The 27,494-nt window shown below is 40.8% G+C and overlaps 1 protein-coding gene across 2 annotated transcripts; it reads left to right on the top strand.

The window, feature by feature from the left end:
• Positions 1-1,283: 1,283 nt before the first annotated feature.
• pkn2a (protein kinase N2a) lies at positions 1,284-27,434 on the top strand. Of its 2 annotated transcripts, none has more exons than XM_020102630.2 (23): positions 1,284-1,724; positions 9,092-9,256; positions 9,595-9,730; positions 14,442-14,596; positions 17,654-17,783; positions 17,914-18,059; positions 18,275-18,488; positions 19,351-19,536; positions 19,742-19,851; positions 19,956-20,099; positions 20,580-20,655; positions 20,813-20,969; positions 21,489-21,615; positions 22,191-22,327; positions 22,790-22,865; positions 23,165-23,256; positions 23,398-23,574; positions 24,059-24,121; positions 24,218-24,294; positions 24,645-24,787; positions 24,890-24,997; positions 25,135-25,215; positions 25,410-27,434. In XM_020102630.2, exons 1-23 carry the CDS (start codon positions 1,704-1,706, stop codon positions 25,611-25,613), a joined length of 2,925 nt encoding a protein of 974 aa, XP_019958189.1. In that variant the 5' UTR covers positions 1,284-1,703; the 3' UTR covers positions 25,614-27,434. The 2 variants fall into 2 exon arrangements, with proteins under 2 accessions (XP_019958189.1, XP_069367774.1); XM_069511673.1 differs by lacking the exon at positions 1,284-1,724 and adding an exon at positions 6,259-6,520.
• Positions 27,435-27,494: the final 60 nt, after the last annotated feature.

Here is a 27,494-nt window from a genome sequence, read left to right as displayed (position 1 = left end):
AATTTTGAATGATCAGCTACAAAATTAAAAGGATCTTTATAGACCTGACCTTCTACCATAAATAAAGATGGGCGACATGACAGCTCTCCAAAAGTGAAGCTAAAACTTCTCTGGCTACAGTATAGGTCATAAATCCCACCTCCTCTATTTTAATGCATGGTAGATGGACCAAACAAAAAAGTCAAAGTCAAATAATTTTTCTTAAAGCTGGTTTCTGTCATTTTAAGTCATTCTTATCACACTGCTTTATGTCCAAGTGCTCACTTTCTGGTAAGTTTGGTTTTAATTAGGTTTTTGATGTTATTAAAACATGGTTGACAGCTGAGACTGACTCATGATTGGACTTCGCTACCAGAGCTCCTTCCAATAATCACTACTGTGCAGACTCTGCATGGCTCCAAATGTGCAAGAGGGATATTTCAGCTTCATATCTGGATAGTGTGAAGAAGTGGGGAATGAGATGTGTCTTCCATCTGCTTATGCTCAGCCTGTAAAACAGTTGCACATTGACATCTGTGGTTTGTTAGATTAAACCAACTGATAATATATATATATATATATTATAACAGAAACTCTATGTTACAAGCTGGAAGCACTGAGTTGGTAAGGTGCTGAGCATTTACCAGGTGGTTTATGGGAAATGTAGGATCTTGGCACTCAGGACATTTCGGGCCTTGGTTGCTTTGATTTCAAATGTTCTTTTTATATTCTCTGAACCATATGGAAGTTATATATACTTATGTATATTCTCAACATTTTTCTTTATTGTCATCTTTCTCATGCACAAGCGTACAATCAAAACAGAAATACTGTTCCTCCTCTACCAACAGTTTTCCATAAGAAGAGAATAAAATAGAATCTAACTATGAAGAGAATCTGAAGGGGTACTGAAGGGGTCCTTATAACATTGTAGGGGGGCAGCAGCATGTATGCATCTGTAATAATAATAAACCAACAAAAGCATGGGAACATATTTACATATGTATTGTATTTAAGCACAATTGTGAGATCCATACGCTTTATATTTGTACTTTTTACATGAGTGCATTAATTTATGTTATTATCTGAAGTATAGTTTCATGTCAATTTGAAAACTAAGATTTTACATATATAAAATAACGATTGCTGGTATTACAGATTGTGATGCTGCACTTTAACTTGTTATTAGAAGCCGTTGATCTAGCAGGAGGCCATTGAACACAATGGAAGCTTGAATGCTCTGATCGCACTGTAGGTGGGAGCTGTGGTACATGTCAGGAGGATTCCATGTTGTTAGTATGAGCCTGTGAGCAGAGGTTTGCAGTCACATGTGTTGTTGGAGCGAAGTGTCCCAGCACCGAGCAGCAGGAGCAGCTGTGAGCCTGCAGCTCCTCTGGGCGGACACCTCCACTGTAACCACCGCCTCTTTCTCCAACTGCACTGGGACAGATTTATGCCTCAGCTTTTCTTTTTTTTTTAAATTTTATTTATGACCGCCAGTCCACCCTCCAGGACCCCTCAGGGACTGTGCGGCCGCGTCAGAGAAGCGTGAAGACGACATGGGAAGCCCCGAGTATCCGCGACGAGCGACGCTTTGGTGGAAGTAACCCCGTCTTCGAGCCGCCGGAGAGGGAAACTTTAAAACGAGGCTTGTTTTCGGAGCTCCTGCCTCCGCTCCCCTCCTCTCTCTCCCCGTAGGATTTGATTCAAAGGCGAAAACCAAGATGGCCGCCGACTCCGTGCAGGTAGGAAAAGTTGACAACGGCTGCGGAAAAGTGCGCAAACTTCTCCCGAACTTGCTCCTTAGAAGTTAGCAAACACTTTTTTTGAACTCCATTAAAGTCGAGTCGCTGCGGGTGTGCGGTGTTGTGTTGAAGTGAAGGGGCCTGTGCTGGGATCCCACAGGCTTGTCTGGGAATCATCCATGGATCGAGGCCTGGGAAACAATTATGAAAAGTTAACTTCTGCTGAAATATCTGAAGTTTATGTCCGGTGCTGTTGTGCGGAGGCTGCGGTGTTTTAATGGAGGTAGCGGCCATTGTAGGGAAAGTGTTTAACTTCACGGTTTGTTTTAATTCACGTTAAATGAAGCTTCTTAAACTTCTGTAGCCTAACGTAAAGTTAACCTGCGTTACTGCTGGGAAATAAATAAACAGTCTTCCGCGTATTCACACACACACACACGCGACTATTCTTTAGTTTTATAACCTGCCTCGGTGATATCTAATGAAACTAACAATGTTGTTATGTTAGCTTGTTGTCTTGACGTAAAGTGTTTTTCAAACAAGCCTCAAACCGGATGAAGTTCAAAACATGCCACCAACAAAGTAGGATACTCAGAAAATGTCTTTTATAAAATCCACATGCACAAGTTTGCCCGTCACAATGGAGTACAGGTTGAAGTCAGCCTCACAGTCAGGTTCTATTAGTGTCTATGTGCAGTAATGACTCATTGATTAATATGGTTTCACTTGAGTGACGTCACACTTGAAATAGATCCAAATATATTGTGCAAGTGTTTCAGATCATCCGCAACTTTCATCTTGATTAAAAGTGCAGTGAAGCTTGGCTGCAGCGATATCCTCCAAAATGTAGATCACCCGCTCTGGTACTCTTCTCAATGGAGAGCAGGGATGAGGGTACAGCTGATAACAAAGCTGACACCTCATTGAAAATGTAGTATTTTATATTAATTATGTTTCCCAGAGCTGGTGCAGACTGATCCCTGAAGCAACAGGTGGTGAGGACCTGCAGTCATGTCACTGCTGCTGCTGCTTTAATCATAAGCATTAGCATTTATTCTATTCACTCACCATAAGTGTTTGCTCCATTGCGTTATTAGTAACGTGGATGGATGACCTGGGGTTGGGTTTATGAAATTAAATTGCCATACCAGCCCATATTATATTTTCTGAAAACAGTAATGGAAACAGGGGGGTAGGCTAGATCCACCAGTTTACTCCTGAGTTTGAGCACATTAATTCAGTCCTTATCACAATAAACAGATGACCTTCCTGACTACCATATCTATTTAAGTGCAAAGAGCATAATTCATTTACTTCTTTTTTATGGTAAGATATAAATGAGACCTTTCACTAAATTTGCAATTCTTACAGTTAGTATTTATAGTATGAACTAATCTGAAGTACTTGTCCCTCTATGGATCTTTGTTTAGTGTTGAAAGAGAAAATGTATGTGAAGTTAACACCATCTGTTTGTTTTCACCTACCTGTCAGTTTCAGCTGACGTGCTCAGTAGTTAACGAGTAGCAAAATCTGACCGACAGTGACAGTTTGGTCGGTCAGGATTATGTTTGTCAGTGACAGATGATAAATTACTCAAGCCCGGACTTGTGTTATGTTCTAACGATTGTTGTTAAGTTTGCATATTTCGAAACTTTAAAAAAAACCCATCTGGAAGTCATGTTTTCACTATTGAAAGATGTGTCTATGTTTAGCCAGGGTACACCAAACCAGCTTAACAACATATATAACTGTTGTGGTTTAAATGGAGTGGAACCAGATCAACTGAACGCAGCAAACAGTGCTATAGTAGTTTATCAATTGTTCATCTTCGGTTACATTGCAGCATCCCAGAATAATCTTTTAACTGTCCGGCTCAGGAATGACCATTAACATTGACCTCATGTGCGAAGCGTTACCTACAGTTGGACATGGCGTGGGACGTGTTTGCATCTCATGCAAAGGATGCATTTGTAGGATCTACGTTTATTAGCCTGTGTTGCTATTTCTGGTTGCAGCAGAGCACCAGGCTGTGGCCAGCATTCTGCCAGCCAGCTGTGGGGTAAGACGGCCGGGTGTCAGGTTGTAGGCTGAGATGGCAAGGGCTTGATTTTTTTCTTTTCTTTTCCTAAAAAAAACCCAGGCGAGTCTGAATAGTGGCCTCAACTTTTCCATTGTCCTATTGTCTGAATGGAGCTCCTGTTTTTGGACTTGGAGCTTTCAGGCTTAAAGACTAAGTTGACCTGCTTACACTTGAGGTTTAAACCTAATGTTTGCTTTTACCTCACAGTTTCCTTTCATGTCTCAGATACTGAAAGAGTTCCTAAATGGTTTAGCATTAGTAGGTATCAACTGCAGGTAATCAGCTGACTATTCATTTACTTAGTCAGTTGATAATAAAAAGTTTTAGATAGGCAGTCTGTTAGTAATACATGTAATCATTTTTATTTGCAGATTAACATCCCTTATTTTGCCTTTTATTTAGATTAAGCAGTCCTTTTGATTCCTAACATGTTTGAGATTGTCTTTTCATTAGTTGCCACCCTTGAACATTACACAGAGCAGCTAGCAGTGCCACACTGATGAGAACAAGTTTCCTCCATCCATCATAGACCCTGAGCATTGTGCTATGTGTGGAAACATTTGCTTACAATTCCTGCTTTACTTGTGTTTGATCTAAAAAAAAGTCCAGAGTCCCTGTGTGGCGTCATTCCCCTGACTAGGTAATGCATTCATCCAGCGAGAAATGATAAGGCTGTACAGGTAAAACAGCAACTTGAGGAAGTATTTCAGTCACAGTGAAAGCAGAGGTGAAACCAATCTTGCAAATGAGCTCCCAGTTGCTTTCTTTGAATATAGTTTCTTTGTTTGATCTCAAATTAAAACGCAGACCCCGCGGGTGCACTGGCTGATTTATTTCTACCTTATCTGATTGGCCTTTCATGGATTTCCTTGCATTGTTTCACAGTGAAATGGGCCCTTTTGGGTGTCCTCATGCTATCCTCATACCACTTTGGGCAAACACAGCTACAGTACAAAACAAGTTTTGCAGGGTAGCGAGCTGAAGAAGAGAGCAGAGATTTTTATCCCTCCATTCTTCCACTTCCAGGAGTTGTGACCTCCATTTTACCTATGAGTCATCAAGGAGGCTCTGGACTAAGATATGTGAAAACTATAACTTCCTCTAAAGTGAGCACCTATAGAAAGGGGAGCGGGGGTTTCATGAGGGCTTGGTGAGTAACTGAGCCAATGGAAACTGCTTCTCACTAAATATGATGTAATATCCCAACATGAATCTGTCAGTCAGAAGTAGAGGACACGATTTGAGGGTTTCCCTCAGGTAACTGTTAAGCTGAGTTAGTTTTCCACCTAGATGCTGATGCAACTCATCTTATGATCAGTTGAGTAAGTAGAAGAGAGTTCAAATAATATGCAAACTAAATCTGAATGCCTTTTTTTTGTGAAATATGGAGAAGATTTGTAGGTGGTCTTTGATTGACGCCAAGTGGCCAATCACCAAAATACCTTGATGCTCTCTGAAACTGTAGCATGTATGAAAGATATTGCAGTCTACACAGTGTTCTACCGACATGTGTCTTAAGCTGCTTTCAGGCATTCAATGATCCCAGGACATTTTGTGAACGCAAATGTCTGAGTTAGATTCTCTGGACATTTCCTGCCAGGCAGCCACCTAGTAAAATGTGTGAAATATGTATGAATGAGCCCATGTGAGAATACAGCAGAACAGTGTCTGGAAAACTCACAGCGAGTTGGGGTGTTGATGAGTTTTTGTCTGGTAATGGCTTAACAGTGACAATAATGGTGGATGATACATTTTTGTGTGTATATTTAAATAGTCTTGTTTTCACTGATCAACAAAAAGCACCATGAGAACATTTTTATCTCTAATTACAATAGCTTGAAGAGGAGCCGTCATTCGGCTGGTTTTGCATGTTTACACTGATCTGAACCAAGCCAGCATAATGCCCTACCAATGTTATTTTAGATAGTAGAGACATGACGTATAACAGAACAGCGTCTGCGTTTGTCCTGCAGGATTTCCTCTTCACACACACACACACACACACACACACACACACACACACACACACACACACACACACACACACACACACACACACACACACACACACACATACACACATACACACACACGTCGGTCAGCCTCTGAAACTATCTCCACTGCCGGCTTATTGCCAGAACGACAATTACCCCCCATCTTGTGTTCTTAAGTTCAAGACCTGAACTCTCTTCTGTACTAGTTGGTACCTTCTTGTAGTTGTTGGGTTGTCAGTGCAGAGCCTCTTCTCCAACACACAAGTTGCTTTCCAGGGGGGTTGTGGCCACAATGGACAGCCAGCATTATGTTTTTAACCGGAGTTAATTTTAGACACAGTCCTCTCCCTGGAGTGAGATTAGGTCCCATTCTGGGCGGCTCTGACCTCACAGAGTGAGACGCTAAGAGGGATTTGGCTGTCACTGCTCAGACAGTTTATCTTCCCTGTTGATGTCAATGGGTTGTGTGAGAAAGAGAGCGTAAAATGAGTGAGTTAGAGAAAATTGCGTCCTAGCGGAGTGAATGAGCGTGGCTCTCAGCAGAGCCTTTATCTGTTACGGTGTAACTTAACCTCTGTGACCGAGGATATTACTGCTCCAACATGGCAACAGAACGTCGGTGGAGTTTGTGCGCTGATGGTGTAGCTGGTCAGCAGAACATGCATGGACTGGATTGTGCAACTGATCTAGAGATGGAGTTGACTGATACAGATGAAGTGATGGTAAGGCAGAAGGATTAATAAAGCCTCGAGTTTTTTCAGTCTAGAGCTGGACGATTTGGAAAAAAAATCCTATCACAATATGGGTTTTCATATCAGTCGATATCGATATATTTTGTGATATAAATCAAATCATCATTTTTTTTGCACACTTGTAGTAGCTCGCACAATCATCCTGTGCCACTGCACTTTACTTATAGCATTTCATACAAACCACTACAGTGAACAGGTGTATATATTGTACTTGCTCAATGCTCTTTTTTTAATTTACATTTTTCTATTTTTTTATTCTTGTGTCTACCTCATTCTGACGTGCCTGCTGCTGTAACTACTGAATCCCAGTGTCTGGATTAATAAACTTTTAATTGATCTAATCTTATCTTAAATCAGAGCTACTGCACTGAGGTGCATTACTCCGCTGGTCAACGACAGACTGCTCCTCTGTTGTTTTCTAATCACTCCCTCTTAGAACTGATCTTTATATAAACCTGATGACTTCATATTTATGTTCTTGGGGCGTCACTTCTTCTGCAACAAAGAAGTTCAAACACAGCGTGCGTCGTAATCTGCGGGAAGAACATCTGTCTGCAGGAGTGTGTGTGTGCGTGTCCCTGCTCGTCTCTCTCCCTCGTGGTATTTACTTATTAATCGATGATGTCGGATCATGACTCCCGTTCGTTCCGGTTACTTTAACCCTGATGTCCTGACTTTGTGCGTAACGTCTCATGTTGTGTAGCAAGTTTAAATATGTCTCATAAATTCTAGAGGAAATCAAGTAAACACAAAGTAAACCTACTGTGTCCTAATAACTTGTGATCAGTGATGGTGTTTATTGTTAAAGTGTAAAGTGAGAGAAGGTCAGAGAAAGAGTGAGGAGGAAGCTCAGACAGACACTCTGACACAGGACGACCGGACCTTTAATGTGCGTCTGTCTGATCCTTGAGCAGTGCTGGTTAGCAGCGGTGGAAAACGGCTAAAACAATGAACGTAACTGAAAACATGATAATGTTAAGACATTCGCATATGTGCTGCTGCTGCTACCACACTCTGTGCTTTGTGCGTCATCCTTACTTTATGTGGGTGTAACTCTTTTCAAGCCACATTCTTTTTTGGAGTTCGGCACAGCGCTATTCTTATTCTCATTGGCCGTTGGTGTTGTCCGTCATACATGGACGGGATGAGTTCTATCCATGTTACGATGACATGTCTTAAATCCCATCGAGGAAAAGTTATATCGCTATAATTATCATTTTATCGCCACGCCCTAAATCAGTCCTATCTTTTTCTCCTTGGGAAGCTGTGATTTAATATTAAATGGGAGCAAATAGCATTAAGCCTAAATATATATATTTGGATGAGAATGTGTTTTTCTTTCTTGGTATCAGAATCATGATGAGTTTAATGCAACAAGAAGATCTCGTGGTAGTCACAGTGTGATGATGCTGTTCATTTTATGAATGGATTAAGTACATTTTCTCGCACTTGCAGCAAGTTTGACACAATTTCAGAAACTTCAGACTCTGGAATGAGTTCTGCTTTAACTTTTACATTACATGCATTGAGTTGTTGATGTTATCTGGAACAATATGTATGCTTAACTAATGTAGCGTTTCTAATATCCAGAGTGAGGGCAGGGTTCATATTATGGTTTGTAATTTGTCTTGTTAAAGCTATGATGACTCATAGGTTAAAAGTTAACTGTTGGTTATTTCATAGTTGTGACATGTAACTAAATTAACACCTCATGTTGCCAACTTTAAATTAAAAGTTGGAAGATATTTTCAATCCAAACAACTTAGATTGATGAACTTTGTAATGAAATGGAATAAACTGATAATTTACAATCCTCAGATAGTCATAGAAATATTCTATGATCAGTAAGTGGAGCCTCACCAGTGCACCACTAAATTCATCACGGCCTTTAAAGCCGAAGCCATTCAGGAAGTGACCTTTAATCCCGCTTTAGACAAGGTGACAGCTTTGAGGATGCAGGTTAATAGTGACTGACGGCAGCAGTGAAAACATAGCATACAGAAGCTAGCTGAAGTTCACACCACACCATTACACTGGGTTGACCGTACCGGTTGAACATCCAGTTTTAAATCCCCAGTCCTCATTAGTTAGATGTATGTTAATTGAAAATGAGTGGAACTGGAAGAATGTTATGAATCGCCTCAAATCAGAATTGGGTCAAACAGGTTCTGAATTAAATTCTCTGGTTATTATAAGAAACTCAGTGGCCGCTGAGGTGAAACTATGTCTGTAGCTCTTCCTCTCTTATCATTTTATTACCAGTGGAAATGCATGTTGCTGAAGTATTGCAAGTGAGTGCATAGATTTTAGTCCTCAACAATCTATATTGATGTGGTCTGTTGGTTCAATGCAACACAGAAAATGCCAGTGTTCAAAGTAGACGTATACACTGACCTCCCTATGTCCTCTCCTCCTCCTCTTTTTCATCCCATTTTCCCTTTCTCTTCCTTCTTTTCTTCCCTCATTGACCTCTAAATCATATTCCACATCCCTCCTCTTATCTCCTCTTTATCCTCCTCGTCCTTCACCCCTGTCCTCCAGGGGGATGCCAGGGGCCAGCTGGTGGCGGAGCGACTGGGTCTGGGACATAACCTGGACCTATCCGACACCATGGTCCAACAAAAACTGGAAGAGATCAAGGAGCAGATCCGCCGTGAGATCCGCAAGGAGCTGAAGATCAAGGAGGGTGCAGAGAACCTGCGCAAGGTAAAACCACAGATTTAGTTTGATAGTGGACAGGCTTTATGTCAAAGGGGTATTCCAGTGATTTAGTATTGCATTTCTATGACAATAGAGGCTATGTCAGCTGAAAATGGTAGGTAGAGCAGGTCAAGCTTCAGAAATGCTCTCAGATACTCTTGTCAAAATCAAATCAACGTAGGGTTACTCCACAAATACAAAACCTGAGAAAACCACTGTTTTCTCTTGCCTTGTGACCCTGGCTGTGACTAACAAACTGGCTGTTATAATTAAAGACTTCTGTAATTTCCTTATTATTTGAGAAAATTGTCTTAATTCTTTTCGATCTCTTCCACTCTCCTCAGGTCACCACAGACAAGAAGAGTCTGGCCTATGTGGATAATATGCTGAAAAAATCTAATAAGAAGGTTGAGGAGCTTCACCAGGAGCTACAAGAGCTTAACGCCCACATTGTGGTCAAAGATCCTGAAGAACTGCTAGGTAACAGCAGAAAAACCACACTGAAACACCACCAGAGGATTTACTAAACATTAACCAATTAGTCAAGGCAGTAAACATAAATCAATTCTACACCAATACACTGCTGTGTGAACCATGTGCTTATGTTGTGAGATTAGTTACATATTAGAAAAGATTATTTGTTTGGAAAATGCTGCAATTCTTGTGGTATTGGACTCATTGTTTAAGTCATTTGTCAAGCAAAAATACATTTAAAAAACATGTAATGCTTTCAGCTTCACAGTTTTTATATACCAACTAATGGAGTTATTGAGAAAATAATCAGCAGATTCAAATATAATGCAAAGTTGAAAAAAACAAAAATACTTATTTTTTAGCCAAATGAGTGTGTTTCCACAGGTAACATATGCTTTAGAGGAACAGTGTCTTTAAGTGAAATGTAATGCGTTTGCAGTACATGGTCAACTAATCCAGTATTTCAGGTATTGTTCGTGTTGTGATCTGAGGAGAAAGACTGACTGAACAGAGTGACTTACAGTCCAGTCTTGGGTTTTCAGGGTTTGCCATTTCCATTTGATGACTTTCTTGCTAGCAGCCCTAACGTTTTACATTTTTAAGACCCATTCATCATCGGCTTTGAGTTTTACATGTTTTTTTCCCCCACCTCAGGTATAATTTCACAAAACAATATCAACTTCTAAATTGAGTATTTTCATATCTTTAACAACTTCATACCCAGCTACTGTTTCATCATTACTGCAAAGTATCACTGAGTAAATAATTCTGACAGTGTTGTGTTAGAGCAACACCTATATAAACACACACAGAGCACACTGATGGTTTGGAGATGACTCACTCTCCAGAGGCTGACATTGTTGCATTCCACATTCCAGCGACAGTTACAATGAGCTGCCGATTGTTCCCCTTCGAGGCTGTTGAAAGCCTGCTCCTGTGTGTTTGTCGCCAACAATGGAATTTGTAGAGGGTCTACCACAAGAGTGATGTGCGTTCAGCATGGTTTTGTTACACTAGTTGCCTTATGGAGGTTTTTTTGTTGGAGGCGAGTGTTCGGGTGAACTCAGGAAGAGTAGGAATTGCATTTGTCTGCCTGTTACCATCATGTCTCCTGATACAATTGACATTAGGAAGTAGATGAGGAGGGGTGTGTGTGTTGGGGGAGGGAAGGGAGGTTGTCTTGGTAAATGGTTATCTTAAGTGGGAACAAATTTAGCCTGACTCTGCGACCCTGTATCTGATGAATGAGGGCTTTCTTTATAAGTGATGCGACGCCAGAGGAATGTTGCTGGCAGTCGCAAAATGATGGAGAGGGACTGAGTGTAGCATGAGGCAACGTCTTCAAGTATGTTGAGCTCCTGAATCTGCGAGTGACAGTACATGTTTCCGCTGAATTAGTTGGAAGGACTTGCTCAACCTCTGCAAGCAGCGAGAATGTGTTTTTGTTCCAGGAGAAATTTAAGGGGGCTCTGGATATTCTCTGCCACTCAGCTGAGTCTAGAAATGGACCAACTCGCTCTCAGGTTCTGTCTATGAGCAGCAGCTCAGACACAGGGTCACCATTCAGGTCCCTCTGTCACATACTGTATGATATCATTCTCATGATCTCATTCTCATCTTATAGAGAAACCTACCCCAAGATCAGCAGTTTACTCCCTGAATACAAGTTCAGTCAGTTTTCCTTTTAGTCATCATTTTACATCTTGCATGACAACCATGTTTTTTTTTTTGTCAGTTTGAAGTCCAGTTCTCCAAGTCATGATGTAATTGTTTAGAGCATTTTGTTAACATGTTTCCCATTAGACACAGATGGGGTTAATCTCAGGGAGGGTTCCCTTTGTCAGCTGTCCAGCGGTGACATCAGCTATTCAGTAGCTGGCTGTCTTGTCCTCCGGCCAAGCGTGGGTTGCACCACGCTCAGAAAGGGGGGTTGGGGTGTAGTGGTCCTTGAATTCTTGGCTCGGTGTGTACTTGACCAAGCCCAGATAGTAGACTGGTTGACATAAGCAGCACTTTTTCACATCTGTTTCTGAGCATGCTTTTGTCATTTTCACTGACAGCTTTCACATGACACTTCAGACCCTCATTATGCTTCGGGATTTTTCAGTATCGCCCCAAGCCCCTGTTAAATTCTCATTGTTTTTCTGCAGACATGTGGTTTGGAAGAGGAATTACAAGTGACCACTCTGTTTTTCCTATCTTACCCTGCCTCTCTGTGTATGGGAGGGTTGCCCCATAGAGGCTAACGTCCTCCCCCGCTGCACATTAACAGAAAACCTCTGCAGTGACGCTCTCTCAGCTTATTAAGGATCATTAGATGAGTCAGTTTCAGGCTTACATGCTTCCCTTTTTGCCATTTCCCACAGGTGTTCAAAACTCATTACACAGTGTTTTGATGAAAAATTCTGACTGAATGAATCACAGAGCCTGCTGGTTATTGTTATCTGTGTTTGGCATCGTCTGCAGGAATAACTGATGTTGCCAGTTGGGTCCACTTAAATGGACTCAACACGTTCAGTGAAATCAGATTTTCATTTGAAGTCTTGGAGAATTTATGTATTTTGTAATGGAAAAAGCCCCCATAAGAATGTCATGTACATAATGAGCATTTGTAGTTCATTGTTTGTGTTACGGATGCAGCTCGTCTTGTAAAGTTTACTCTCTTTTTTGGGTCTTTTCTAAGAGGAGCTCCTTTATGACACCATAAGCTGAACTTGCAAGTCAAGTCAGGAGAAGTCAGGCAGGTTTTCTTTGCCCACTTCACATGTGTGTGAGAATGTTTTGCTTTGTGCAGCATAGATTAGTCTGGGGAGGGGTTTACTCTTCACCTTTCGAGTCCAGACATGTAAAAAAATCAAAACACAACAGACCAGTGAGCTCATAACACAAAACTCTGGGTAGAAGGTACCTGTTTTTGTTTTCTCTTCATCATGAATATATTATTCTTATTTGCATACACAGTAATGTCACAATGGTCTATTAGTCATACACACCACAATTCTGGTTTTAGTATACCGATACTAGAAAGGTGTCGTGATACTCACCTATAAAAAAACATTACAATACCTACATTTATAAGTACTTTGTGAATGACACCCGGGGCACACCTGCTGCAGAACGGCTGCTCGGCTGGAACGGCTGCTGCGTGACTCTGTTGTGTGTGTGTGTGTGTGTGTGTGTGTGTGTGTGTGTGTGTGTGTGTGTGTGTGTGTGTGTGTGTGTGTGTGTGTGTGTGTGTGTGTGTGTGTGTGTGTGTGTGTGTGTGTGTGTGTGTGTGTGTGTGTGTCAGAGAGACAAGTGTCCTTCACCTGAAGTTCTCTACTTTTTATGTCCTTGTTTAAAGGTAATCCTGTGTACTCAGACAAATAAAACTTTTAAAAAACAGATAAATGGATTCACTCTACAGAATTGCTGAAGTGCTTTTATTTTAGGCAACAGGAAGTGTTGCAAGCATTTATGATTGTGACATATTGGACAGATAAATATTGAAACTGTGCTGCAGAACGCGGGAAAAAATCGTTGAGGAGAGCAACACTGAACAGCAGTTGCTCCGGGAGCGTTCCGTGGCCGGAGTGCTCCGGGCAACAGTGTTTAAATAAGGTGTGAATGGAGTGCCTCCCTTTAGACATACTTGTATTTTCTCACGGCAGCAGCTGTCACACATCACATGTAAGTCTATAATGAGACTTTATGCTATTAAAGTGAACATGTTGTGATCTTGATCTTTACAATAATCCAAATTTTATACAGCCTAATGCTATAAAAATTAAGGCTATTTATCCATTGTCAAAACCCACCAACATGCATGAATACCAACAAAGAAGAAAACATTTAACAGATAAACTACAGTTTTTTGAGCATGGAAATAATGAGCAGAAATGACATCTTAAGTCTGGCGTATCATTCAGCTTTGCCTCACAAACTAATTTGGCCCTATATTTATCACCATCATTTTTCTAACCCTTTTTCAGAAGTCTAGTGTCACTCGCTCAGATAGAGAGATCATATTTTCTGTTTTTTACAAAAAGTATTGCACTGAAATTGGTATCATTATCGAAACAAACATTTTTGGTATTGTGACAACACTACCATGTAAACGGTATTTTCTGATTACCTTTACCTGAATAAGGTCATACTATCAGAATAAGCAATAAACGTATCAAGACATGGATTAGTCTGGCCTTAGTCACAAAATGTGGACATCATGTTGTGACATCGACACTTGGCAGTTACCAACTGCTTGACGACGCGTGCCCTGGGTTCGAGTGTAATGTTCATGTGAGTTGGAACAGAGAAGAGAGCCAATGACTTATTTTTTCAGTTTATTGGCAGCATCCAACGTCAACCTGCATTACCGCCATCTACTGTGTTCAACTCCTCAGCCCTAATTCATCCTCCTCCTCTCTGTTCAGTCCAGTCAAATGGAGTCTTGTGCTAACAAGTCTCATTAAATTATAAACAGCAGCTCTTTGTAGATACACTATGTGACAGCTGAAGTTGCTACCTGATGTGTTTTTAGTTTGCAAAGTTCCAGGTCACTTTCCAGAGCTGCAGGACTGTTTAGCTAACTTCAAAATGGCTTACAGCCAAAAATAGCACTTGCATGTGAGTTACTATTTACAGTGAGTGTATTTTGTGGCAGACTCCAGCAGCACATAGTCATATACCTGTGAACCAAAGGGTGTTAACTTGTACTTTCTTTCCCATCTTTACCCAGAATGCCCTCTGACCCCCGACACCCCTAACAGTGAGGCCAGAATGTGCACAAGCAGTAGCCGCCTCGCCGCCCTGAAGAGACAGAACGACATTGAGCTCAAGGTCAAACAGGGCGCAGAGAACATGATTCAGATGTACTCCAATGGACCCTCCAAGGTAAGGATTCAACAGGAGAAGGGCAAATTCCCCTGACATTCAGGTTTTCGCTGCTTCATGTCGGGCAGCCAAGTGTGTCACACACATCGCTTATGCTGTTTCTAATCTCACTTGTTTAGTTTACATTTATTTATATTAACATTGGACTCAACTAAAGCATGTTGAATCATCACCCAAAATATTCACATGAGACACAAGCAGTCCGTTGATTGAAAAGGAACATAAGCATCATTAACATGTTAGCTCAACTTAAAGGTGAACAGTAAAATCAATAAATATCTATCTGTTTACAGTAATAGTTTACAAATCAAGTTCATATGTTCAACTTTGAACTGTTGGATTTGCAGTAGTTGTGTGCACATGTTTCTTCCTGTACAAAAAGTGATTATTGGCAACATTTCAAGAAAGCGCTGACTTTCCATTGTAAATCCAAATACGATGTTTTAGTGTTGCCAAAAGTTAAGGAGTTGTGATCGCATTCAAATATATTTAACAGCTAATTTAAGCAAAAAGGTAATTGAAGCTTTTTTTTTTTGCTTTCCTTTCCTGTTGCTCATTAACTGACCTCTTTAGATGTACTGTACTTTCAACCCCTAGTTGGTCATCCTGACACACAGGTGGGAACCACTAAAATATCTTTTTCACAAGCTGACAGCTCGTGTTTCTCCCTCTTGTGGTCCCTGTACTATTATAGCGATTGTATTGTACAGAATTATACCTGATGTGAGCTTTTGCTTTCCATCAAGAGTCAGAGAAACCAAGACCACATCACTTCATCAGGTTATATTAACCTTTGAGATTCTGATCCTTTTAAGGTGATATTAAATGACATACTAGATTTATTTGAACAGCTCAAAGGTAAGCTTTTGCTTCCCCACACTACACTGAATTTACAAAAGCCACTACTTATGGAGATACTTGTCTTTATTATGCAGATCTTAGTACTTCACTGTATCTTCAGGCCATCTTGCTAATTAGACTTGGTGAATTTGTTGCTCTTTTGCAAAACACCACTGAGGACAAACACAGAAGCTACGTGACTGAGTTGTATCATGAACCATAGACACTCATCAACAGAACTGAGCTTCTGAAACCTGAGGTAGCACAGTGTTTTTAATGAAGGTGCCATCCATGGTCATTATCATTCCCAGTTTGAAAGCCAGCCTCTACTTTTGAAGATGACTAAATGATACATGGCAGGTTTGTGTTTATAACTAGGGGAGGAGGAAACATGAGAAGGCGCTGACACATACTGTGTCATATATAGAGTGTGAACAAACACAGGGGTAAACAATAACCCTTGGGTCAAAAATTGATTTCCTGCAGGTAGAGACTGCTTTTTGAGGAGGGATTAAAATAGTTTTTGTTTGTGTGAGACATTTAATTGTGATGTTGTGAGTGGACTAAGAAGAACAGCTTCCTGCAGTACTGAGAGCCTTTCATGCTCATTTTGGCTTCATCAATAGTAATTGAAGCCACTTTGTAGTAGACAGTTTAGTGTAAGGTTTCAATGGTGTCATCTCCACTTGGCTGGTGATGTAATTCTGCGTAATTTAATACCGCATCCATTTATCATATTTGTCATGCCTTGAGAGGGCTAGTAACATTTTGGGAAATATGCTCATTTGATTTCCAGCTGAGAGGGTCAGGGGGTGAGAAGACTGATATCACCCTCTAGTCTGTATGGTAAATAAGAAGCTGCAGGTGATTAGCTCAGCAGTGGAAACAAGGGGAAACTGTTAGCCTGGCTCTGTCCAAAGGTACGAAACTCTGCCTACCAGCACCTTGAACACTCACTCATTATGTGCACATCTGTTTCTCTGCGGCGTCCAAGAAATGGTCCAGGGAGCCACTGTGCCTGGCCAAGAATTAGTCCTGCACAGGAACCTCCCCCATTTAAAAAAAAAAAAAAAAAAAAAAAAAAAAAAAAGAAAGAAAAGAAAAAAACACTGCTTGACAGTTTTCTTGCTCTGAGAGTATTTTATTTATTTATTTATACATATATGTTTATTAGTTTTCCAACAGGTAATACAATACAACACAAAACAAAACAAAACATTTGGCTCACACACATATTCAAATCCATACAGGCAGAAGATTCAGGGGTCACGTCCTATACAAGTAAGAATAAATGAAAAACAGATAAGTAAAATAAAAGTATACCGAAATAAAAGTAAATCAATTAAATGGTAAAACAGAGTGCCTCTTTTGAGGCAGAGCATTCTGAGCTATGATACAAACCCTCTTGTGAAGAGTATTTTATTTTAAAGAATCATAACTCTCGTGTATGCATAGACTTTTTAAATTGAATTTCACACACTCTCAGTTTTTTTCTAAGAAGAATTTGTGCTGAATTGTAAAAAAAAGTTCTATGAAGCAATCAGACATTAGTACTTGAATTACACCTAGCTAGACCCTGAAGGCCTTTGGTCTCAGTACTCAGTACCAAGTGAGTTTGGTTTAAAAGGAGCAGGCACTTGAAGAGCTTTTGTCTGTAACTGTAGTACAGTGATAAGGCCTGAAAACTGCCACATAACCCTGACGGTCTGTCTGGCCAGGGGAGGTCAGTGTTTTATGTGACCTTCCCCCCCGGTCAGACAGACTGAGATAGGCACCTTCCAGTTGGAAATAGTCTTGTCCTGATGTCACAGAGGAAATGCCTGCTGGACAGAGGTCTTTCCTGTGCGCGCCGCCATCAACTGCTAGGATTTTAACTTCAGAGGAATTCTGGGTGGAGTTTGATAACGGCACTCTGTGTGTATGTGTGTGCATGTTTGCATGTATGAGAAGCAATTACAACACAATGAGATTCCATTTTCTGTTTTGTGAATAAAATGTTCCATGTGGTCACTGATACTTTGGCTCCAATTTAGGGCATGATCTGGCTTCCTGGCTGTTTGTGTTACGTGCTCACAACTTCAAAACACAATGAGTAATGATTGATGTGGTGCATTTGTCCTTATGTTGAAAGTTATTTGAAGAGAAACATTAGAACTTTTGGGTCTGTCATTGATTTACATAATGTGGCAATATTGACTGTTTCCTCTTCACTCATAGGATCGTAAGTTGCTAGCGACAGCCCAGCAGATGCTTCAGGACAGCAAGACGAAGATAGAGTTCATCAGGATGCAAATCCTCAAAGCCAGCCAGACAAGCGAGTTGAGCTTTGAGAACAATGATGTGATGGGTGAGTCATTGCTTTCATTCTGTCATTGATTACAATTTGTCAGCAAGGCCTCTGAGGAGAGATGCCCCGAGTATATTAATTCAGAAAACTACATCAAAATAAAAAATGAACATCCGTCCTTGTCCTCTAGAAAAGCCCATCATCAGCCCGTTAGACCTGCGGGTGGAGGAGCTGTGTCACCACGCCAGGATAGAATCTGCTGTCGCAGAGGGAGCCAAGAATGTCATGAAACTTCTGGGCTCAGGAAAAGTTACAGAAAAAAAAGCGCATTCAGAGGTAAGACTGCGTGCGTGCGTGTGTGTGTGTGTGTGTTCTTATTTAAAACAAACAAAAAAAAGATTTCTCTTCACAGTTGTGTTGACTTCAAATGAAATTGATCCCTGCACTGTTGGTTTCCTCCAATAAAGTAAAATGCACCAAGTAATTGATGTTTTCTCTTTCTATCCTTCTTTCAACTTACCCCACACCCCTCTTTCTTTTTCCTTCACCAGGCCCAGGCTCGTTTTAACGAATCCAGTCAAAAACTGGACCTCCTGCGATATTCCTTGGAGCAACGCCTCAACGAGTTGCCTAAAAACCACCCGCGCAGCAGCAGCATCATAGAGGAGTTGTCCCTGCTGTCGTCACCGGCCCTCAGCCCCAGATCTAGCCTCATTTCCACACAGAACCAGTACAGCACAGTCACCAAGCCCGCTGCACTCACAGGTGACTGGACCAAGAACATAATAATAATTGTAGTTGTTGACATTGTTCTGAACACAATATAACAGATGTTATCAGGTGTATGTATTGAAAATCAAACTTGTTTTGCAGTCATAATTACTTAATTTTGGCTCAATTTGTACAGTGACATAACGGACATTTCATTAGTCATCCTGTTTTGACTGATGTGTGCTTGACTCAAGAAGTTTCATTTAGGCACACAGACTTTGTTTGTGTAACGTTCCTTTAGTCACAACGGAACAAACAGCCAGCCCCATGGAACTGTGAGGGCTTTTTGGAAGATGATAAATTCTTCCCGTAAATCAGATTTAACAGTGGATTAGTTGCGCTAAATTGTCTAGTTTTATCGTCTTAAGCAGGACTGCTATGAATCCTGATACTTTTTCAAACCAAAAACAAGGCTCATTTTCTGCTGAGCTTTTAAGCTCTATTTCGTCCATTGGAGAAGATATGAATAGAATATTTTTATGGGTACAATGTGTCTCTTCTAAAACTCTTGCTGTCTCACTGGTTTTCAAACATTGTTGGCAGGTAGAGGACAACACATGTCATTCACAATTATCATCATATAAATGGTTCTTAGGTCTGAGATGGTCTGTAAGTGTGGTGGCCTAAAATAAGTCATTCTTTAAAATAAACCTGAATAAGAGTAGTCTAACAGAAAAACTAAGACTGACCCAGCTTAGTAATCAACATACATTAATGGAAGCAACCACAAGTAGTTTCTCCTAATAAAGTTTGGAAGTATATTTAAATACATAGAAGCAGTTACAATGGGGGACAACTGAACTTGGTGATCGATTGTGTGACTAAAGGAATGTTTGTCATCCTGCCTGACTTCCAGGCACGTTAGACGTCAGGCTCATGGGCTGTCAGGACCTTCTGGAAAATGTCCCGGGTCGTTCCAAAGCTGCGTCTGTCCCGCTGCCCGGCTGGAGCCCCAGTGAGACGCGCTCCTCCTTCATTAGCAGAGCTAATCGAAACCGCGGCGTGAGCTCAAGGAACCTGACAAAGAGCGAGGAGCTCTCCAGTAAGTCGGGCGCACGTCATTCTCTATCTGAAAACCGTGAAAGTTGATAAAAAGTAATTCTGTGATTACTTCACAAGTAACCAGTGAACATTAAGATTGGCTAGAAACGTAACGTTATCTGTGATGCCTGCTGGATTACAGTCTCAAATCAAACATTGTGAAAACACTTGTGTTTAACAAATAGCGCCTGTGTGTGTTGTGTTAGATGAGATCAGTGCAGTGTTGAAGCTGGACAACACGGTAGTCGATCAGACGAGCTGGAGGCCAGTCAGCAACCAGGCCTGGGACCAGAAGTTTACATTGGAATTGGACCGGGTAAAAAACATACACACTTTGACTCAGTGTTGTGTTTGTGCAGCGGAGCCTATTTTCACATCTGTTTTATGTTGTGCATGTGTTTGTGTGGCTCTGTTGTGTAGTCTCGTGAGCTGGAGATCTCGGTGTACTGGCGTGACTGGCGATCGCTCTGTGCTGTCAAGTTCCTTCGGCTGGAAGACTTCCTTGACAATCAGCGTCATGGGATGTGTCTGTACCTTGAGCCACAAGGGATGCTGTTTGCTGAGGTGTGCACACACACACACACACACACACACACACACACACACACACACACACACACACACACACTAGGTAGTTCCATATAAGGCTACACATTGTGTCGTTAAAATAACATACCGCCTGTAGTGGGCAGATATTTTGAATACAGTAAAATCAAAAACATGGTGAAATATCTTGTTGTTGGTATTTCTCCTTATTGATCTTTTAATAATCTCTATCATTTTCTGTTTTGACAAGAGCAAGGAAAATTGACCCTCTATAAATAAACATTTTCATTGGTCCTGCTTGTTTCATTGTCACATTTTGCTGCAAGTGTTATGATCATATGTGTCTTAACAGTACATATATATATATATATACACACACACACACAGATATATATATATGTGTATATATATATATATATATATACACACATATACATGCATATACAAATTGCTGCAGTTTTTCACTGTTCTCTTGCTTTATCTCATGATTTTGTTCAGGTAACATTTTTCAACCCCGTCATTGAGAGACGACCAAAGTTGCAAAGACAAAAGAAGATTTTCTCGAAGCAGCAAGGTGAGACATTGCTGTCAGTTGTTAGGTAGCTAAAAGAAAGGAGAGATTTTTTGTGTTATTCATAGACACTAGTTGTTTTGTTGTTGTTGTTTTACTGTTTTCCACTGCTCCTCATCACCTTCACGTATCCCTTTGTGTGTCTCTTTCACTTTATCAGGTAAAACGTTCCTGCGAGCCCCTCAGATGAACATCAACATTGCCACCTGGGGCCGCCTGGTGAGAAGAGCCATACCAACAGTCAGCACGAACTCCTTCAGCCCGCAGGCCCCTGAGACTGGACCCAGCAGTCTACCTGGTTCACCTACACCTTGCAGGTACAAAAACACACATGCACACTGATGTAAACACTGCAAAGACATTTTTAACTCATTCTTTAACTAGAAGGGCCCTCGGAAGAGCGTTTGCCCAACCAACAGTCTCCTTAAATTCCATCAAGCTGCACCAAATTGCACACACTCATAGATATCAGTTCTCTAAATGTGCCTTATTTCTTCATGTGTATCCATAAATGATTCCCTGGGAAATAGGGGAAAATTTCAAAAAACAAAGAAAAAAGAGGGTTGAAAACATAACCTCCTTGGACGAGCAGACTAGTAGTTGCTAAAAATGGTCAAAATAATCGATTCTACAACAGTGTTTAATTGTTTGTTTCACTTCCTAGCTCTAATCTGTAAATCTAAATTAACTGACATCACTGTGGTTTCAATCGCATATGTGAGTGTTCGTCTTTTTTCTATAGTAAGTGTAAAAGGACAAAAAGTAATTTAAGTGCTACCTTCTCATTTGCTTGAGCATTGGTGTCATTACTAATCTGTACCTCTGTCCTGTCACAGTGACCCACTGGTGACCAAACTGGACTTTGACAGAGAGCCCACACCAGGACCTAAACACTACCCAGTGCCCGATGACATCAGAGAACCACTGGTGCAGGACAAGATGCCAGACAAGGAGGAAGTACAGGTACAGGTGTTCCAGGAATCACAAGTAGTGTTGATCAGGCCCCAAGGAACTGAAGTAATCACAGACTAAAATGACAACCGAAGCAGCAGCTGAGCTTGTTTTCTGTTTAAGACAAAGCTTCTCTCCTGTAGACGTATGTTCTCTAATGCTTCACACTGAGCCCGGGCAGAGGAGGAAGTGACAAAAGAATTCTGTAGCATGACCAGATTCCCAAATAAAGTCAGTTCATGCAAAAGGAGACAAAACACAGTATTGGCCACTGTCTCATAATAAAATGCGTTAGCCATGCTTTTATTAAAAGCAATTCAGGTATTGTTCACATTACCATCTCTATTGTTTATGATTTATCAGTCGGGTAACAATGACAACATTTGTTCTGCCAAACTTTAGAGTTTTATTAAGTTAATTGAATGTTAAAATGTTGTGACCTCGTTTCTTTAAAATAATTATGTCCCTGCAGATGAACACTGTCTTGCATCTCTCAAAGATGTGTAGATCTTTTATAATAATATAATAATAACTATATGTATAATAAATAAGAAAAAACAAAACAACAAAAACCTTCCACTGTGCAGGATGCGCTCGCCTCATTTGACTTCCTGAACAAGAGAAACAGTATGGTGGTGAAGGGAGATCTGGATGGAGGGGTGGAGCAGGACATCCAGCACCCGGACCTGGAGCTCACTGCCTTCCAGAAAGACACAGAGATAAGGTGAGAGAGACACATGCCTGGTGGGTTTGCTTTACTGGTAAACTGGTGTGACTTTCACACGAAGGTTCTTCTAGAAAAAACTGTTTCCAATCATACTATATATCGTTACCAGCATCAGTGTTGGTCTCTTAATGATTTACACACTCTTAGAATCAGGAAACAATAATGTGACACAGAAAAATCGTTAATTCTCAAACTTTTTGGGAACCTAGCTCTAGGTTTTTTTTTTTTTTTTACTGTTAACATCCTTCAGTGGTCATTTTCAAGCTGTGGACATTAGATAAACGTATCCACTGAAGTAGTTGCATGAGGATAAACTCTGTCCTCTGGCTTTGACATTTTCATGCTGCAGTAAAAAAATGACTTACGTTGTCTGCTGCAGCGTTTTCTTCTTTTCTTCTTTATTCAGTGAGTCTACACTGAATTCTTGATTACTCTTCTTAAACACTGATTTCTTACCAGGGAAGAAGAGCAGTTCCACTTCAGCCTCCAAGACTTTAAATGCGTGGCCGTCCTCGGACGTGGTCACTTTGGAAAGGTACGCTTCATTTGATCATCACCAGAGGGCTACAACGAACGATCACATTTGAAGTTGACTGATTCATCTGTTCTGTTTCTGTGATTAATACATTTATAGTTTTGTTTAAAAATGTATTTCAAGTTTATTTACATACATTATATGATAAATAAAAGCATCAAATCCTCATGTTTAAGAAGTTAGAACTGGAAAATGTTTTCTTGAAATTTATCAAAATAGTTGATTCATGTATAAATCATTTAAGCTCTAACGCAGCAAAGTAACATTAAACATAAGATGTTGATGTCTGTTCTCTGCAGGTGTTGTTAGCAGAGTATAAAAGCACCGGTGAGATGTTCGCCATCAAAGCTCTGAAGAAAGGCGACATCGTGGCTCGTGATGAGGTGGACAGGTAAATATTTTCATCACTGAACAGAGGGAAGATCAGCAGTCGGACTCAAACTGAAAGAGGTTGAAAGAAGACTCGTTTGAGTGGATGTGACATTCTTCTCTGCTGCTGCGACTTCTCACGTGATCTTTTCATCTTTTCTAGTCTCATGTGCGAGAAGAGGATTTTCGAAACGGTCAACAGCGTCCGCCACCCGTTCCTGGTCAACCTGTTTGCGTGTTTCCAGACACAGGAACATGTTTGTTTTGTCATGGAGTACGCAGCGGGAGGCGACCTGATGATGCACATCCACGCTGATGTGTTCTCTGAGCCCCGGGCTGTGTGAGTGACCAGAGCTTTAACTACTCAGTGAAGAAGTTCTCACTGTAAATGATCTTAAAGTGAGGTTTTAGTGAGTGCCATTTGGATTTCATGATTGAGTCTGTTGATGAGTTTTCTTGTATCTGATTTATGGGCAGTAATATTGTTTTTGCTGATTTAAACTGAAGTTAGATCTCACCTGCATTCGACAGCATCCAGATTTTGTCTGGAGCATTTTACTGGGAATTCTGGGCAAAAATGTCTTTTGCATTTCCTGTATAAACTTGCACACTCGGTTCCCTCAGTTAAAATCATTTTTCAGTAAAGCTTGTGTAATAAAATTTAGTGGCTGTTCCCCTTTAGTCGATTCCGTCTGTGTTACACTAAGTATGGGATATCTCTCCTGCGTGGCCTGACATCCCATACTTTATGTGTTTGTACCTCGTTCCTCTCCTTCGGGGAATATTAAATGGAAGTCATAACATTTTGTTTTGTACCTTAACAGATTCTATGCAGCCTGCGTTGTACTGGGATTACAGTTCTTACATGACCATAAGATTGTCTACAGGTAACAGTTTGCAACATTTTAAATGCACAGTTTATTTCTATGAGAAGCATCAAGGCTCCAAAATGAAAGTTGGTTCTTGTTTGTTTTAATTTGCAGAGATTTGAAGCTGGATAACCTGCTCCTGGACACAGAGGGCTATGTCAAGATCGCTGACTTTGGACTTTGCAAAGAAGGTAAATGTGGAGAAGACCATAACTGAAAAGATTCAGACTGTTGTTGTTGAACTGAGTAATGTGGCAAATAGTTCCATATATTTTATTTTCATCGATTAAAGATAAACAGTTCTGAACATTAGCAGTTTGTCGTCTGTATCTCTATTGAAGACAAAATTGAGTGAGATCAATTTTATGTCTCCATTATAAACATATTGTCTCATCACTAAAAGACACGTTTAACAATTCAAAACTATATTCTACGTTTGGTCAACATATCTGTTATAAATGGGTCAAAGCCCAGATGACAGATGATTCTCTTTTTTAGTTGAGTAGGGTTTGTTCTGAACTAAACTGCGTCTGTGTTGCAGGAATGGGTTTCAGGGACCGCACCAGCACGTTCTGTGGCACCCCCGAGTTTTTAGCCCCTGAGGTGTTGACTGAAACATCGTACACCCGCGCTGTGGACTGGTGGGGGCTGGGCGTCCTCATCTTTGAGATGCTGGTTGGAGAGGTGAGTCCGTTCTTTCTCTACATTAGACACTGAATATTAATGTCCTACTACTCCACACAATCCTCTGAGGTAACGTTGAATCATCATTTCCATCTCTTTCAGTCGCCCTTCCCCGGTGACGATGAGGAGGAGGTGTTTGACAGCATCGTCAACGATGAAGTCCGCTACCCACGATTCCTCTCAACTGAGGCCATCTCCATCATGAGGAGGGTGTGTAGAAAAGACTGTGAATGATTTCTGATGAACAATCAAACAAGTGCCAGAGGATTCACATAGTAAATAACCAATATGTGTGTTTTCCCAGGAGTTCATCAGTTTTAATCATGTTTTCTTCTTCTTGCGTTCAGCTTTTGAGGAGGAGCCCAGAGCGACGCCTGGGAGCAGGAGAAAAGGACGCGGAGGAGGTTAAGAAACATCTATTCTTCAGGGTAAGAAGCAAAGAAATACAAACACTCTGCTTTGGGTTTTTTTCTATTTTTGATGTTATAGGAATAGTTTGACATTTTAATTTGAACAGATCCAGGCTTTATATTTCTCCAGTTTCCAGTTTTAATGCTAAAACAAACCTAACAGTTGTTGCTACTTTCGCTTTAAAACAAGTTGACACTCTGTCTCTTGGCAGCACATGGATTGGAACGGACTGCTGGCAAAGAAGGTGAAACCACCGTTCGTGCCGACCATCCAGGGCACCAATGACGTCAGCAACTTTGACGATGAATTTACCTCAGAGGCTCCGATCTTAACCCCGCCCAGGGAACCCCGAGTGCTGCGCTCTGAGGAGCAGAACATGTTCTCTGACTTTGATTACATTGCTGACTGGTGTTAGCTTCACATGACTCCTCACTCTATACACACACCGACAAACACACTGACACACATACACACACACACACACACACACACACACACACACACACACACACACACACACACACACACACACACATACACACTGTGAACCAACCAACACAGCAGTGACTGTAGCTCATGTGTTTTTAAAACTCTTCCTCCTCCCTGCCCAAAACGTTGAGGAGGAGCAGCGGACATGGCTCCTCGAGCCTTCGGGCAAAAACCTTGTGCCATTGAGAAGAAAATTAAGTTGCCTCCCGAGGACCCCCACTTATTTTTTTAATCCACATGAAGAACTTTTTTTTTTAAGAAAAAGAACAAAAGAAACTCTGTTGTTGGAGAGTGAAGGAGGAGGGATGCTGTGTCCTCCTGCACACGTAGTCGTCGTCGCCGTGTCCGTTGTCTGACCACTGAGAATGTTTTTCATATAAACTCTGAGAAGACGGCAACAAATCACAATCATGTTATTCAGTGTCACTGTCTGAAGTTTTTTGATCTGTACAGATTATATTCAGTCGTATATTTTATTGTCATGTCTTGTTTTATTTGCAAAATCCCTCGCCGTAGCTTTAGGACATTTTTATCTCACTGTAAAGTTTGACATTTCTGCCGCCATCGTGTGTGAGACTGGTGTTCAGTGAATTTTCGAAAGTGCTCAAAGCATCATCGCTGAACTACAACAAACATCTTGACTACTACTGCTGCTCCTCGACTTGAAAACGAAGTAAACACTTCATCCGTGTGTGTCGGGGCCCAGCCCTTGTTCACGAGCCAGTTAAACACCTGGTTTTCTCACTTTGCAAGTTTGCATGTGTGCTGAGAAGATCCCACACAATAATAATAATAATACTCTAAAACATCAGTCACGCTTCTTAAGCTGTTAAATAAATGAACATCACGAAGTTTCAGTTGGAAGCTTCACATTGGAAACGATAAACACTCAAACAATGCAGAATATTTAAATGTCTCTGACGCCCTCTAGTGGCTCTTCAGCTCAACTCAGCTCTGCAGATGCAAGTTCCACATGGTATCTCAGCATCTTGAGGAGTAAAAATCAAAACTTGATAATAGATTTATAATTTTTTGTCAGAACTGAGTTCAGCTGGCTCTTGTTTTTTTTTTCTCTCATTCCACATTTAAGGGTCAGTTGTGGATCTCAAATATTTTTTTTTCTCATTACCTCATTAGTGAAACTGAGTCTCACCATTACAGCTACACGACCAAATCCCTCCTGTTCCTTTTACAGCAGCAAACAAAATCTTTGATCTGACTGATGGACTGAAAGTGAACCTATTGACAGATGATTTTTTTTTGGCCGGGGGCGGCACAGATTAAAGTTAATTTAGGTCTAAACGCCATTGAAATGCTCCCCTGACTGTTTCTGTGACATTTTTTTTATGCTGGAACAGTGAGGCCAGCAGACGACTCTTGTCAGTTTGCATGTTGAATATGAACTGACTCTAATGTTGCAGACCTGTTGATATGAAACACTACAGGGAAGGGCAGGGTATATTATATATACATACTGTATGTACACAATTAAGCTGAAAGCACTAATTTTATCAATAGTTTTAATTATCTACGTTTCTTAATGATGAAAATAGATTGTACAAAGTTTTTTCCTTTTTTTAAATTCTTTGCTTGTGCATGTTGTCGCCAGAACAGAACTTTATGGATGGTACACACCGATACCCGAGTCACTACAGTCGCTGTTCACCCTGGTGTAAAAAAAAAGGCATTTTTGCAGTCATTGTTTGTTGCCTATCATGAATGCACAAATTAAACATTTGTAATAGTTCCTTTGGTTTTATTTGTAGTTGCAACTTTTTACGTTGGGTGTTTTTTTTTTCCTTTCTGT

The sequence above is a fragment of the Paralichthys olivaceus genome, chromosome 16 (assembly GCF_024713975.1).
Source record: "Paralichthys olivaceus isolate ysfri-2021 chromosome 16, ASM2471397v2, whole genome shotgun sequence".
Classification (NCBI taxonomy): Eukaryota; Metazoa; Chordata; class Actinopteri; order Pleuronectiformes; family Paralichthyidae; genus Paralichthys; species Paralichthys olivaceus.
The sequence above is the reverse complement of the archived record's forward strand: the minus strand, read 5'-3'. Positions and strand labels throughout refer to the sequence as shown.

What these genes read in the sequence shown, in the direction of transcription:
- pkn2a (XM_069511673.1), top strand. Translation starts at nt 6,401, where the DNA reads ATGGCAACAGAACGTCGGTGGAGTTTGTGCGCTGATGGTGTAGCTGGT. An exon ending in AAAAAAAAGCGCATTCAGAG is followed by an intron (nt 18,060 to 18,274) that starts GTAAGACTGCGT and finishes TTCCTTCACCAG; the next exon opens with GCCCAGGCTCGTTTTAACGA. An exon ending in CTTTGGACTTTGCAAAGAAG is followed by an intron (nt 24,295 to 24,644) that starts GTAAATGTGGAG and finishes TCTGTGTTGCAG; the next exon opens with GAATGGGTTTCAGGGACCGC.